Here is a 13,306-nt window from a genome sequence, read left to right on the forward strand (position 1 = left end):
GAGATAAGCAGTGGCTACGCAGAAGGAGGAAGCTGGAGAACACCAAAGGTGGCCCCAAGACAGCAAAGTGGCATGGCAGGTGGAGCGTACTAGGCAAAGGGGGCGCTCATGTCACCAAAGGATCTTGCAGATTGGACATGCAAAACGATTCCCATTTCTTGTTGGTTCAGGTGCAGCAGGGACCTGCCAGTCTGCCTTGTTCTCTTGAATCTTCAGCATGTTTCTCTGGTCTCTGCATTTTGGATTTCTCCATATTGAATTTTTTTTTTGATGTCTGATCTTTGGGGGATTAAATGAAGATTTAAGGAAACAATAGAGTCTTACATGATATAAAATTGATCTTACCGTGATGCTAAAAATTCTCAGTGACAGATTTACACTAGAACGTGTAAGGCCCCTGGTTCACTCCCCTTCGCTGAAAAACAAAGTTGCCCTCTTACACTGCTGTTCAACACACTGTAATATCCTGATGGAGTGACAAGCACAAGCTTTTCAGACCTCCGGAGTCAGCCCTCTCCATCCAGTAGACCTACCATGACTTACCATGCAATGATGCTGCTTCAGAACACCAAGTGCCCCGGGTTCTCAGTCGATGTTTATCTGATGCCTCCTCTAAATGCAACAAAAATCATTGCTGTGCTTAATTAAAGACAGAGACACACTGGTGTTCAAGCTAGCTTTATTTTATTTATTTTTAGGTTTTCGAGATAGGGTTTCCCTGTAGCTTTTAGGACAAGCTAGCTTTATTCTGTGTTAAAACACATGTAATTTTTTTTGTTTGTTTGGGTAGCTTTGTTTATGTGTACTTATGTTGGTTTCTGTGTGTGTGCTTAAGCTAAAGTGTAAATGACCTGGGAGTAAGGGCTTACTCCTTCCCGGCTATAAACCTGAAACTTTGGGGGAATCTCACCAAAACCATAAACTCCCTACAGTGCAAACATGCCTGAACTCCCTCGTGAGCTATAGTCCTGCCCAGCACTCCTCAGGGACCGTGCCTGTGATGGCTATTCTTGACTGTCAGGGCGAAAACATCCCAAACCCCTGGATGTGTGCGCACAACCCTCTCTGCAGCCACCCTATTACACAGCTCATGCTAAAACTTCCTTAAGATTCCTGAGTGGAGGGGCTGGAGAGATGGCTCAGTGGTTAAGAGCATTGCCTGTTCTTCCAAAGGTCCTGAGTTCAATTCCCAGCAACCACATGGTGGCTCACAACCATCTGTAAAGAGGTCTGGTGCCCTCTTCTGGCCTGCAGACATGCACACACAGAATACTGCATGCATAATAAATAAATAAATAAATAAATAAATAAATAAAGTATCAAATAAATATTATTTTAAAAAAAAAGATTCCTGAGTGAAAACGAGAGCTTCTAAAAACAGTTTCTTCTTCATCTTATTAGGGTCCACTTCATCTGAAAGACTACAGGTGCAAACATTAGATATAGGCTTTTTTCTTTCTTTTTATTTTTTGGAGAGTTTCACTGTGTAGTCTTGGCTGTCCTAGAACTCACCCTGTAGATCATGCTGGCCTCAAACTCACAGAGATCTGTCAGCCTCTGCCATCCGAGTATTCTGGTACTAAAGGCCTGCGCCACCACCACCCGGCGTTGTACATAATTTTAACGTTGTGATTGTCTACAGTTTCAAATACAACACAACCACTTAGTAAGTTCTCAACCCCTTTCTACTTCACACTTTCCTATTTTTATTTTTTTAGAAAATGTGGCCCAGGACTGCTAAGCGAAAGGCGGAACAGCAGGCTGGCTGGTTTGTGGAAGAAGCTGGCACATCATTACCCTCCAGGAAAGACGCTAATAGAGGAAGGGCCTCACCATGAGGACCTCTTGTGGAGGAGCATGACAAGGGCTGAGGCACAGGGTACCAGAAACAAAACAGGGCCGCAGAAGGAAAAGAGCTCTCACTTAGAACCTGGAGAGCTTCCTTAAGAAGAACAGTTAAGAGAGAACCATCATGGACAGGATGGCATAATGAGGGACGTCCCAAGAAGAAAGAGAAAATCTCCCGAACAAAGGAGGATATCGGGTTCTTATAATTAGGGAGCGGGGGAGTGCCTTACACCACCTGACTTAGCTTGGGACCGCCTATGTCGACAGTGGAGGAGCCAGACGCTGGGTAAGAATATAAACTGGAGGCTGTAGACCCTCTGCACAAACCACTAGGAAGAGCGCTGGGGGTGAGACATGGGGCATCTGATCCTTCAGGCTGTGGCTGCCCCCTATGCTGAACAGCTTCTTAAGGGAGCAACAAAACTGATTTAACACCTATTTTCAACAGAGTTGTACTACGTTGCCCAGGCAAGCCTGGAGCTTGTAATCCTCCAGCCTCAGTCACTATGCCTGGCTCTAGTCATTCAAAACACAGCATACATTTCCACTCACGACTGTAGTATAGAAAACCAGAGCTAATTCCTATTAACACCACAATCCTAGGTCGACATTTCTGCTGGCTGGGGAGTCGACCATCTCCTCTCCTCGTGGTCTCTGTAGCGCCCCAGCTGTCCCTAGCTACCACATTCAATCCTGAGCTGCTAGGTTTGTTACAATGAACACCTGTGGCCTGTGCCTTCTGAGTCACACTTCCTCTCACACATCATGAGCGTCTTATATGCCAGGATGTGCGTTTCTTTAAAAGCTTCAGATAATTGTGTTTACATCACAAAGTAAGTTAATGAATCACAACACCAGGACTAGCACATAGCGCTCCTTGATTACTAATTTTCTTAGATTTCCACCAAAATCAGTTTCGGGAAAAAAAAAGTTACTAATAGCTTTTGATACTTTCACATGCTTCTGGAGTTATTCAGATGCCATAGTTAGCCAGGAAATAGCAACAGTATCATTCTGGAGTCTTCAGCCATCTAACTGCACCAGCCCCAGAGAAAGCAACTTCAAGCAGCTGCTTAAAAGGGGGATCAGGTTGCTTCACTTCAAAGCAATCCACAGTACTTGTGAAGCCTTTTCGAGCAAGAGCCACCACAGAGCAAACCCTGTTCCCCAACTCTGGCTCTTTTTCAAGATCTTTCTCAAGACCTTGAGAACAATTTTTTAAAACTAGGTTTTCATTTTGATTTGGTTTTGCTGTTGTTCTTGGGTATGTGTGTGTTTGTGCTCACATGTGCGTGGTGTTTGTAATCCCAGCACTTGGAAGGCAGAAGGATTCCAAGTGAGAGGCGAGCCAGCCTGCAAAAGCAAGACGGTGTCTGGGGTGGGGGTGGAGAAAGATGCAAAACAAAATGCCCACATATTTCACTTTTATTTTGCTTTAAAATGAAAACTATGCAAAAACTTAATTTTAAAACCCCAAAAAATCAGCCGGCGGTGGTGGCGCACGCCTTTAATCCCAGCACTGGGAAGGCAGAGGCAGGCGGATCTCTGAGTTCGAGGCCAGCCTGGTCTACAAGAGCTAGTTCCAGGACAGGAACCAAAAGCTACGGAGAAACCCTGTCTAGAAAAATTAAAAAAAAAACCCAAAAATGTATGACACACTAACAATAATAAAGCTGTCAAACTTACATTTCGGACTTGGAAGATGGCTCGGTTGGTAGCGCTAGCCACATACGCATGAGGGGCTGAGTTTGGATCCCTACCACACCCACATAAAGTCAGGCAGGCACAGGGACACACGTGGAATCCTAGTGCTGGGGAGTGGAGACACTAAGATCCCTGGAGCTCACCAGCCAGCCAGTCTTGCCAAATCAGTGAGCTCCAACTTCAGTAAGAGATTCTGTGTCAAAAAATTAGGAGGGGGCTAGAGAGACAGCTCGGGACGTAAAGGTGCCTGCCATCAACCCAGACAACTGAGTTCAATCCCTGAGACCCACATGGTAGAGAGAACTGGCTCCCAAACACACTGTTCTCTGACCTACACACACACACATCACATGAACACATATAAAAGAAATGTAGTTTAATGTCATTTTGGTTTTTTTCCCCCAGTAAGGAGAGGGCAAAAGGGCTGGCTCCATGGTTGAGAGTGCTTGCTGCTCTAAATTCTAGAGGACATGAGTTTAGGTCCCAGGACCAACACAGTACATCACGACTGCCTGTATCTCCAACTCCAGAAGGATCCCTGACCTTTGACCTTCTTGGACACCTGCATTTGAGTGCACAATACCCACACATACACATATTTTCTTATTAAATCTCTAATGGTTACAACCACAAATCTTATTTACCATAAAAAACTTCTTTCTTGTGTGTGTGTGTGTGTGTGTGTGTGTGTGTGTGTGTGTGTGTGTGTGTGTATATATATATATATATATATATATATATATATATATGCTTTGTTTTGTTTTTTTTTTCAGACAGGGTTTCTCTGTGTAGCCCTGGATGACCTGGAACTCACTCTCTAGAGCAGGCTGACCTGAAACTCACTCTGTAGACCAGGCTAGCCTTGAACTCACAGAGATCAGCCTGCCTTAACCTCCCAAGTGCTGGGATTAAAGAAGTGCACCATACCACTGGGAAAACATTTTAATCCTAAGAAACAGATCATAAGTTGCTTCAGTCCTCCCACAATCAACGGAAGCTCAAGAGCTGTTTAATCGGGAGCGCCCTACAGGGACACTGGCACCCGCTTGGCCCTGGCTATTCCCTGGTTCCCCACTGGTCCTCCATTCACCCGATACGTCTCAGCCTCTGTTATACTCCAGTCTGGGTCATTTCTCTAAATTAGAGGGCTATTTCCCCTTTAACATCTTCCTCATTATTTCTTTTTAAAGAGTTTTTTTTTATTTGATACAGGGTCCCACTAAGTCATCCGGACTGGCCTGAAACTAACTGTATAGACCAGGCTGGCCTCAAACACACTGATCTGCCTCTGCCTTTTTAATGCAGGATTGAATTAACTATTTGTCATCACGCCCACCATGTAATTTAGTTGTTTTTTAAGATTTTTGTTTTTGCTTGAGACAGGATCTCACTGTATTTCTAGTTAGCCTAGAACTCACAGAGATCTGCCTGTCTCTGCCTCCCGAGTGCTGAGATTAAAAATGTATACCACCACACCTACCTCTAAATTTATAAAACTAAAAATTGGCATAGATTTTTCACCTTAGCCTTCATTTAAAATAGTTCCCAAAAAAAGTTGTTACTTACTCTAACATTATAAAAGTGGCATTAAGGGCTGGAGAGATGGCTCAGAGGTTAAGAGCATTGCCTGCTCTTCCAAAGGTCCTGAGTTCAATTCCCAGCAACCACATGGTGGCTCACAACCATCTGTAATGGGATATGGTGCCCTCTTCTGGCACACAGATAGAATATTGTATACATAATAAATAAATAAATATTTAAAAAAAGTGGCATTAAGAATCCCTCCCACTTTATCTGTTTAGATATTTGGAAGCAGCTACTGTAGAGCACCCACAATACAATTAGATTGGAACATATTGGTTGGGTTATTTAAGAGTTCCAGGTCATTTCATACTTATACATTTAGAACTTCATATTGTTCTTTTTTTTTAAAGCTTTTTACTTTTCAAATTTTATTTATTTATTATGTATACAGTGTTCTGTCTGCAGGCCGGAAGAGGGAACCTGATCGAATTACAGATGCTTGTGAGCCACCATGTGGGTGCTGGGAGTTGAACTCAGGACCTCTGGAAGAGCAGCCCGTGCTCTTAACCTCTGAGCCATCTCTCCAGCCCCCATTATTGTTCTTTTTAAGGACGCTATTTACACGATCATTGTCTTTACTGTCTTGTACTTTTCCTGAGGGCAGAAGATAACCCTGCTGTAGGACTGTTGAGATGGCTCAGTGACCACATGGAAGCCTGATCCCCAGAACCCACATCAGAAAGGGAGAGTGTGAACGCTCTCAAGTTGTCCTCTGACCTACACACACATGCATGGCAGACATGCTTCCTCTCCCCCATATCACACAGACACACAATAATAATAACTACATAAAACATAAAAAAGAGAATACCTTGCTTTACTATTAAGGGCTGAACTAAGGCACATGGACTACAGGCCATGCCCAGGTGTGTTCTAGCTCTTGATCTTCTGTAGGTTTTCCCAAGCTGTTGTAAAAAGCAATAAAACTAAGCTGACTAAACTTCTACTGCCTGAAACACACTCATTACTACCAGCAACACTTTTTTTGCCTGTGTTTCTTGTGTGGCCCTGGCTGTCCTGGAACTAGCTCTGTAGACCAGGCTGGCCTCGAACTCACAGAGATCCGCCTGCCTCAGCCTCCCACTTGCTGGGATTAAAGGCGTGTGCCACCACCACCCGGCTTGCCTGGCTAATTGCTAACACCCTCTGTCTATGATTCATGGAAGAGAGCCTCATCTACACGCTGTGGAAAAGTCACCAGAACCCAGTTACACCAAAGGCCTGACCTTGGACTTCCAAGAACTGTGAGGTTTCTATTACTTAAGCCACCCAGTCTAGTGTATTTTATTAGAGCAGCCTGAGCAGACTAATAGCTTGGGTTGCTCCAGGATATTATTCAAAATTTTCATCACCTTGCACTTCAGCATCAGAATCTTTACACTGGAACTTTTCATGCACGTGCACAAATGTGGACACGCAAGCATGCGCACACACGCACATACACACACGCTGCTAGTGATTAATCACACATGTCAAACAAGCATTTCTACTACTAAGTTAAACCCTCACCTCTAAAGCTGAGCTTTTCAAGGCTCTTTTTCCTAATAAACAAATGTTAAATTCACTCACAATTAATCCCCCAAACACAGAATGTTAAGATGCAATGAGACTCATACACTTATTTTTGTTTAAGAGAACTCTGTATTTTATGCCATTTGTATAGGCTCAATGAATTAAGACATACCTTGGGGGAAATATGGCTCCTTTGTCAAAGTTATAAGTTTTATTTCTGAATATAAAGTAGATGCTTCTGATTCCCAAAATAACCATATTAGAATACGCCGAATTTTAGGCTTTAAATAACTATATAATAAAACAGCAACAGTCGGCCCAAAGCTGAAACAACGTTTGTACATCTAACATACAGAAGTGCTTTTCTTCTGCTGCAACAGCTATGATTTCTAAACTGTGGGGGGCACCTCAGGAAAAGAGCATGGGTGCTACACAATGTCTGAACTTTCCGGAAACCGCAGCATCTGCTGGACGCCACACAGACTACTAACCTGAGGTAGTTCACATTTTCAGCACGGGTGATAGCAGCACACACTTGTAGCAAACGGTCAGCGGTTTATGCACAGCACTGCTGGAGAAACCTGGGGAAAGGCTGCTGTCTCCAAGGCTGAAGCACTGAGCAGTGTCCACGGACCTGTGCTGATGGCGGAAAGGCTTCAGCTGCTTGGACCTAACTGTTTAATAAACACAAGTATTACATCTGCTTTTGACTGGGGACACTGTGAAATTACTACTGACACATTAAAAGGTGTCACAGGCTAAGAAAGTTTGGGAATTTATGTAGTATACGCAAGAAAAATACAAAACAAGTCATTTCTTCTCTTTCTATCTAGAAATTTTCTAAATAAATACCATATAAAAATGGGAAATATACAAACATACATACAAAGTTTGGATTTTTATTGAAATCTCGTTAAGTATCAAACAAAATCTCCTTTCTTCAGATAAAAATATTCTCTCAGATGTCTTCAGGTATAGCTGCTAAGTCTAAATTGGTCCTTCAATGTCTTTTTTTTTTTTTTTTGTCCTCATGAAATGTCCATTTCCTTGGAGTGTTCCCAAGTCTATCGAGTAAAAGACCGTACATGACGACCTCTCCCACTGCCTCCACTGACAAACTTCCCTCTGGAGCCTCCACTGCCGCTGTTGGTACTAGCCCAGGAAGGTCCCAGCCCCCCGCGGCCTCTGGAAGCTCTATCCCGAGGACTCGGGCGGTAACCTAGAGAGGAAAAAGACCACATTTAGTTCAACATCCTTCCTTTCCTGTGGTGTAAGCACTTAGACTTTTAAATAGGTAAGCTGATTATATCCCAAAAGAATTTATTTCAGAGCTGGAGAGACAGTTCAGTGGCTAAGAACATTTGCTGCTCTTTCAAGACTGTGCTCCACGCCTTCTCAGCATCTGTCAGGTAACTCAAGATCCAGGGAATCCAGTGCGTTCTGCCCTTTTCAGGAACCCATCTACCCCAACCCACGCGCGTGTGCACACACACACATGCTAGAGAGATTTGCATTGGTATGAATCTTGGTTTATTGATACAAATTTAAGGTCAATTTTGTTATATATATATATATTTCTGCTCTTGATTAATGTACTGTGTTTATGTAGCTCATTTAAAAAATGTAATGTATAATTAAGAAATATAGGTAAATAGAGAGTCATCTATAATAGTCAAGCTTATAGTCATGTTAGTTAGGTTTTCTAGATATGTAGAGATATATTTCAGTTAGATAGGTATTCTTCAAATCTTTCAGAGACCTTCAGAATATGGCAATTAAAATGTTCTAAGAAGTTAGGACTTTTTATGACAATGAGACACATCTGTTCCTGGCAGCACCAATCTACTTCAAGAGCATGATGGGCATTGAAGAGGGTCCTTATGGAGTTTGTTAGCCATTTGGGTAAGAAACTGCTCTTGCCTGGACTGCTTGATGCTATGCTGTATGAACTGGACATGCAGGACTCACAGAAAAATGACTGCTGAACTTGCCTAAAGGTGAGATAGTCCTTCAGGGTTCCTGCTTCATGAAAGAGTCTGCCAGACATTCTGCAGGACACAGAAGAAAGTGACTGACAAACTGCCAATATAGGCAGAACTGTCTTTGAAATTTTCTGCTTCATGGAAAGGTCTGCCAGATACTATGGGCCAGTAGACTGAAGATAGGTGCTCACAACATTACAAAGGACCTTTGGGTGACTGTCCAGGTAACAAGATGTCTCTGTCAATTCTAGTTTTGGAAATTGCTTATAATGCACTTCCTGTTTACTTAGGTAATATTATATCCTTCTGGAGTCTTTGATGGAGTTGAAGAATAGTGTAATTCTTGTTTTGTTAGATATAATTTTACTATGTTAAAGTTAAAACCTTCCATTTTATTTAGACAGAAAGAGGAAGATGATGTAGTAGGTCCTTCTGTACATGTGTTGCTTTAATGGTAAATGAATAAAGAAGCTGCTTTGGCCTGTGATAGGGCAGAGTAGAACTAGGCAGGGAAAACTAAACCAAAAGCTGGGAGAAAAAAGGTGGAGTCACAAGAAGCCATCAGGAACAGACGCGCTGGGACCTTGCCAGTAAGCCACAGCCACATGGTGATACACGAATTAACAGAAATGGGTTAACCAAAGATATAAGAGCTAGCTAGCAATATGCTTAAGTGATTGGCCAAGCAGTGATTTAAATAATACAGCTTCTCTGTGATTATTTTTGGTCTAAAGGGCTGGAAATGAACAAGAGGCCTCCCCCAACACACACACTTATACCCATATCTACATACTCACACTCCCTTATACAATACCCCCACCCCTATAAAATACCCCAAATACACCTATACATAATCTTTTTAAAAATGACTCACTTTTAGAATGTTGTTTTAAAACAAAAGCTACTTCTGACAAGAATCCTAAACTTGAGGTAGTAATGCAGAAAAAGGTTCTATGCTTATAAAACTGCACACTCAACAGCACCTACTGTATGTATGATGCTACTTTGCTATCAATACAGTATCTACCATACGATGCTGCCTTTGCTATCAATACAGTACCTACCGTACGATGCTACCTTTGCTATTAATACTTTGCAGTTAAAAAGCACCATAACAACTGGTTTGTTTTTAAATATAGTTTATCATCATGAGACATTCATTACTTATACTAATGGTTAAGTTTTTCATTCCCAGATATAAATCTAACTCTAAAATAAGTCAACATACTAAAATAGTCTCTCCCAATACAAAAGTGAATGACCTTTGTAAGCTGAAAGAGAGATCTCAGCAAGAACAAGCAGGGAAGAACATGTACCTGCAGAACTAAGTGGTCGTAATGGTGGAAGAGGACCCCTGTTAAAATTGCTCTGGCCGCCGCGACTTTCATTATAATTTCCTCGAGGAGTATTCTGAGCACTCCAACTAGAGCCTCTGGTTCCTTCCCGACGACTGTAGTTCCCTAAACACAAGCAATGTAATCAAAAGGATTATTTCCCTTGCTTGGGGATTTTTGAGAAAGGGTCTTGCCTTGTCACAGCCCAAACCAGCCTCAAACCTGCAGTCTTCCTGCCTTCCATCTCCCGAGTGTGGAGGGTACAGGTTGCTCAGCATCACACACTACCATCCAACTGAATTAATGAAAATCTCACAGGTTTTTCCTTCCTTCTTCTCTCTCTTTCTTTCTTTCTCTCTCTCTCTCTCTCTCTCTCTCTCTCTCTCTCTCTCTCTCTCTCTCTTTTTTTGGGGGGGGGGGGGGTTCTAGACAGGGTTTCTCTGTAACAGTTCTGACTATCCTGGAACTCACTTTGTAGACCGGCTAGCCTCGAACTCAGAGATCTGCCTACCTCTATGGCATCCCAAGTGCTGGGATTAAAGGCTTGCACCACTACTGCCCAGCTCACAGGCTTTTCTTAATCTTCAAATGCTATGAAACAGAAGCTGAAAGTCTCTACACTGAAGAGCATGTCACAGTGGTGAAGAGCAGGTAAGCACAGCCCAGACTGTCAAATAGTAGTTCTGCCACTTACATTCTCTTCTGTAAAATGGGTGCCAACAGAAATACACCATGGGTTGATACAGGGTGCTAGGTGAAGTTCTGAAAACAGTTCCTGATGTCATATGTTTGCTACTAATGCAAACATTTTCCTCTCATTCATACCCTCCTAACTTAGCAGATGTGAAAACACGCCATAGTTCACCAGTAAAGAATCTGGCTGGCTTGTGGTGGCACATGCCTGTCATCCCAACACTCATGAGGTAAAGAAGACACGTCCTTGACTACACAGTGAATGTGAAGCCAGCCTCCACACGTATTCATGGAGGATACATGAGACCCTGCCTCAAAGCGAGAAAGAGAGAAGAGAGTGAAGTGAAGAGAAGGGAGAATGAGAGAGCAAGAGAGAAAGGGAGCAGAAGGGGGGGAGAGGAAGAGAGGGAGAAGGAGAGAAGAGACAGGTCTCTGAAGCCAGTGGAGTAGCATATGCTTATGTTTCCAATACTTGCTGAAGCAAGAGGATCACAAGTTTGGGGTGAATCTTGCTAAATAGCAACACTTTATATAAAAACAAAACAGTAACAAAAAAGGAGTAACAGCTCCAAGTATAATCAATTTCTAAACTCAAGACAATTTAAAGTAAACCAAATACAACATTAAAAGAAAAGAAAGGGCTGGAGAGACGGCTCAGCAGGTGATAGCACTTCAGGTTCAATCATGAGGACCAGACTTCAAATACCAGACCCATGTTGGGCAGCTCATAAATACCTGTAACTCTAGTTCCAAGGGATCCAATGCCCACCTAGTCTGGACGCATATACACATGCACGGTATATGCCCTGGGAAAAGGAAGGCAGCAGGACTATGAGTTCCAGGCTAGCCTGAACTACATAACACCTGTCTCAGAAGGGAGACGGCTCAGAGGGGAAAAGAGCTGGCTACAAAGGCATGAGTAACTGACACACACATACTGGGCAAGCATAGGAGGCCACTTGTAATGCCAGCACTAGAGAAGCGGTGATGCTGGCTAGCTGGTCCAGCTGACCCAGCAAGCCCTGGAGTCAAGTGGAAGATTCGGTGTCAGGATATAAGATGGAGACCACTGGAGGAAGACAACCCATATCAACGCCTAGCATCTACATACCCTTACCTTCCTCCACAGACGTCCCCACACATAGCACACAGCAGGGAACACAGAAAAGACAAGAAACTAGTTAAGAAATGAACTATACAGAGAATCTTAAGAAAATGTTAAGAGGGATAACTGTAAAAATGATACATGTGTATTACTCAGGAAGGATATATGAAATATTCATTATAAGGGCTAAGTAGATAGCTCAGGGTTAAACGCACTGGCTGCTCTTCTAGAGGACAGGGTTCAATTCCTAGCACCCGCATGGTGGTTAGCAACCGTGTAACTCCAGTTAGAGAGGATCCAATACCCTCTTCTGGTCTTGTTGGGCAACAGGCACACGTGTGATGTACAGAAACACATGTAAGTAAGCAGAATACCCTGAAATAAAATATATTAAAATTGTTTGCAAGGGTACACTGTGCGACACTGTCTCAAAAAAAAAAATCCAATGTAAAAAGGAAACTAGTAAAAAGAAAAGGAAAAAAAAGTCAGGTGTAGATGGTGCACACCTTTAATCCCAGCACTCAGGAGGCAGAGGCTGGCAGATCCTGAGTTCAAGGTCAACTTGGTCAACACAGCAAGTTCCAGGACAACCAGGGCTACTGTCTCAAGGGGGTAAAAAAAAAGAAAGGAAGGAAGAAACAAAGAAAAGGAAAAAATAAAACACTAAAACTAAAAGAACAACATATCACAGGGAAGTAAACAAGAGAGCTACTTGTGGTTTTATTTTGTACCCCATGCAATAGCACTCTGCACACTGACAGAGGAGGAGTGTCCTCTGACCCGCTCCTATCTGGGCCACATGTTAGTTACCTTTCGAGGCAGGCGGTGTGAAGAACCTGTTCTGACTGTGAAAAGCGCCCCGTCCCCCGCGATTGCCTGAAAATCCACCGCGGGAAGAGATCTTCTGTGACACTTTGAGTGGCCGCTTCGGCTGGGGAAGTCCATCCTGAGGGACCACTTCTTTACTTTCAGCTGCTACAAAGTCATCCACGTGCATAGACGGTGGCCTACTTGTGTTCTGCTTTCTCTGACGAAAAATATCATGGGGTCTGATGCCCTGCCCAAATCCGCCCCGGCCCCGGCCTCGTGGTGGTGGCACAACATGAGCTCGCTTGGCAGGCTCGATGTATTCAGATTTTCCACTGTTAAGACAACATGGGAAAACTTCAGATTTCCAGTGAAAATGTTATGATCCATCTTTACAATACTAAAAGTGGAATTTCATTGTTTGCTGCTTCTATTTACAGGAACTGTTCCAGAAATATTACTTTCTGTAATAACTATCAGGTATGCTTGTTTGTTAATAAGACTATTTTTTTAACAATCCAGTCAGTCTGCTTCTTGCTCAAAGGAAAAACAGTACGATGAGGGCTCACAATAGCTCAGTGTGATCAGGAATTACAATGCCCTGGATTCAAACCTCAGCAACAGCAGCAACAAGAGAACATAATGCACCGGTCACCCTGACAAATTACTCACTTTAAAAGCTTATATTACAATTAAGCCAACTAAGGTGGTTCACACCTTTAATCCCAGCACTCGGG

The 13,306-nt window shown here is 43.0% G+C and overlaps 1 protein-coding gene across 2 annotated transcripts in view; it reads right to left on the reverse strand.

Moving 5' to 3' along the window:
• Window positions 1-7,531: 7,531 nt before the first annotated feature.
• Virma (vir like m6A methyltransferase associated) overlaps window positions 7,532-13,306 on the reverse strand; it is a 62,230-nt gene continuing 56,455 nt past the window's right edge. For both annotated transcript variants that reach the window (XM_075966967.1, XM_075966966.1), the window contains 3 exons: window positions 12,573-12,904; window positions 9,947-10,090; window positions 7,532-7,867 (listed from right to left, as the gene is read on the reverse strand). In XM_075966967.1, coding sequence (XP_075823082.1) covers window positions 7,713-7,867; window positions 9,947-10,090; window positions 12,573-12,904 — 631 coding nt within the window. In that variant the 3' untranslated portion in view covers window positions 7,532-7,712. The remainder of the gene's footprint in view (window positions 7,868-9,946; window positions 10,091-12,572; window positions 12,905-13,306) is intronic.

The sequence above is a fragment of the Microtus pennsylvanicus genome, chromosome 3, assembly GCF_037038515.1.
Source record: "Microtus pennsylvanicus isolate mMicPen1 chromosome 3, mMicPen1.hap1, whole genome shotgun sequence".
Classification (NCBI taxonomy): Eukaryota; Metazoa; Chordata; class Mammalia; order Rodentia; family Cricetidae; genus Microtus; species Microtus pennsylvanicus.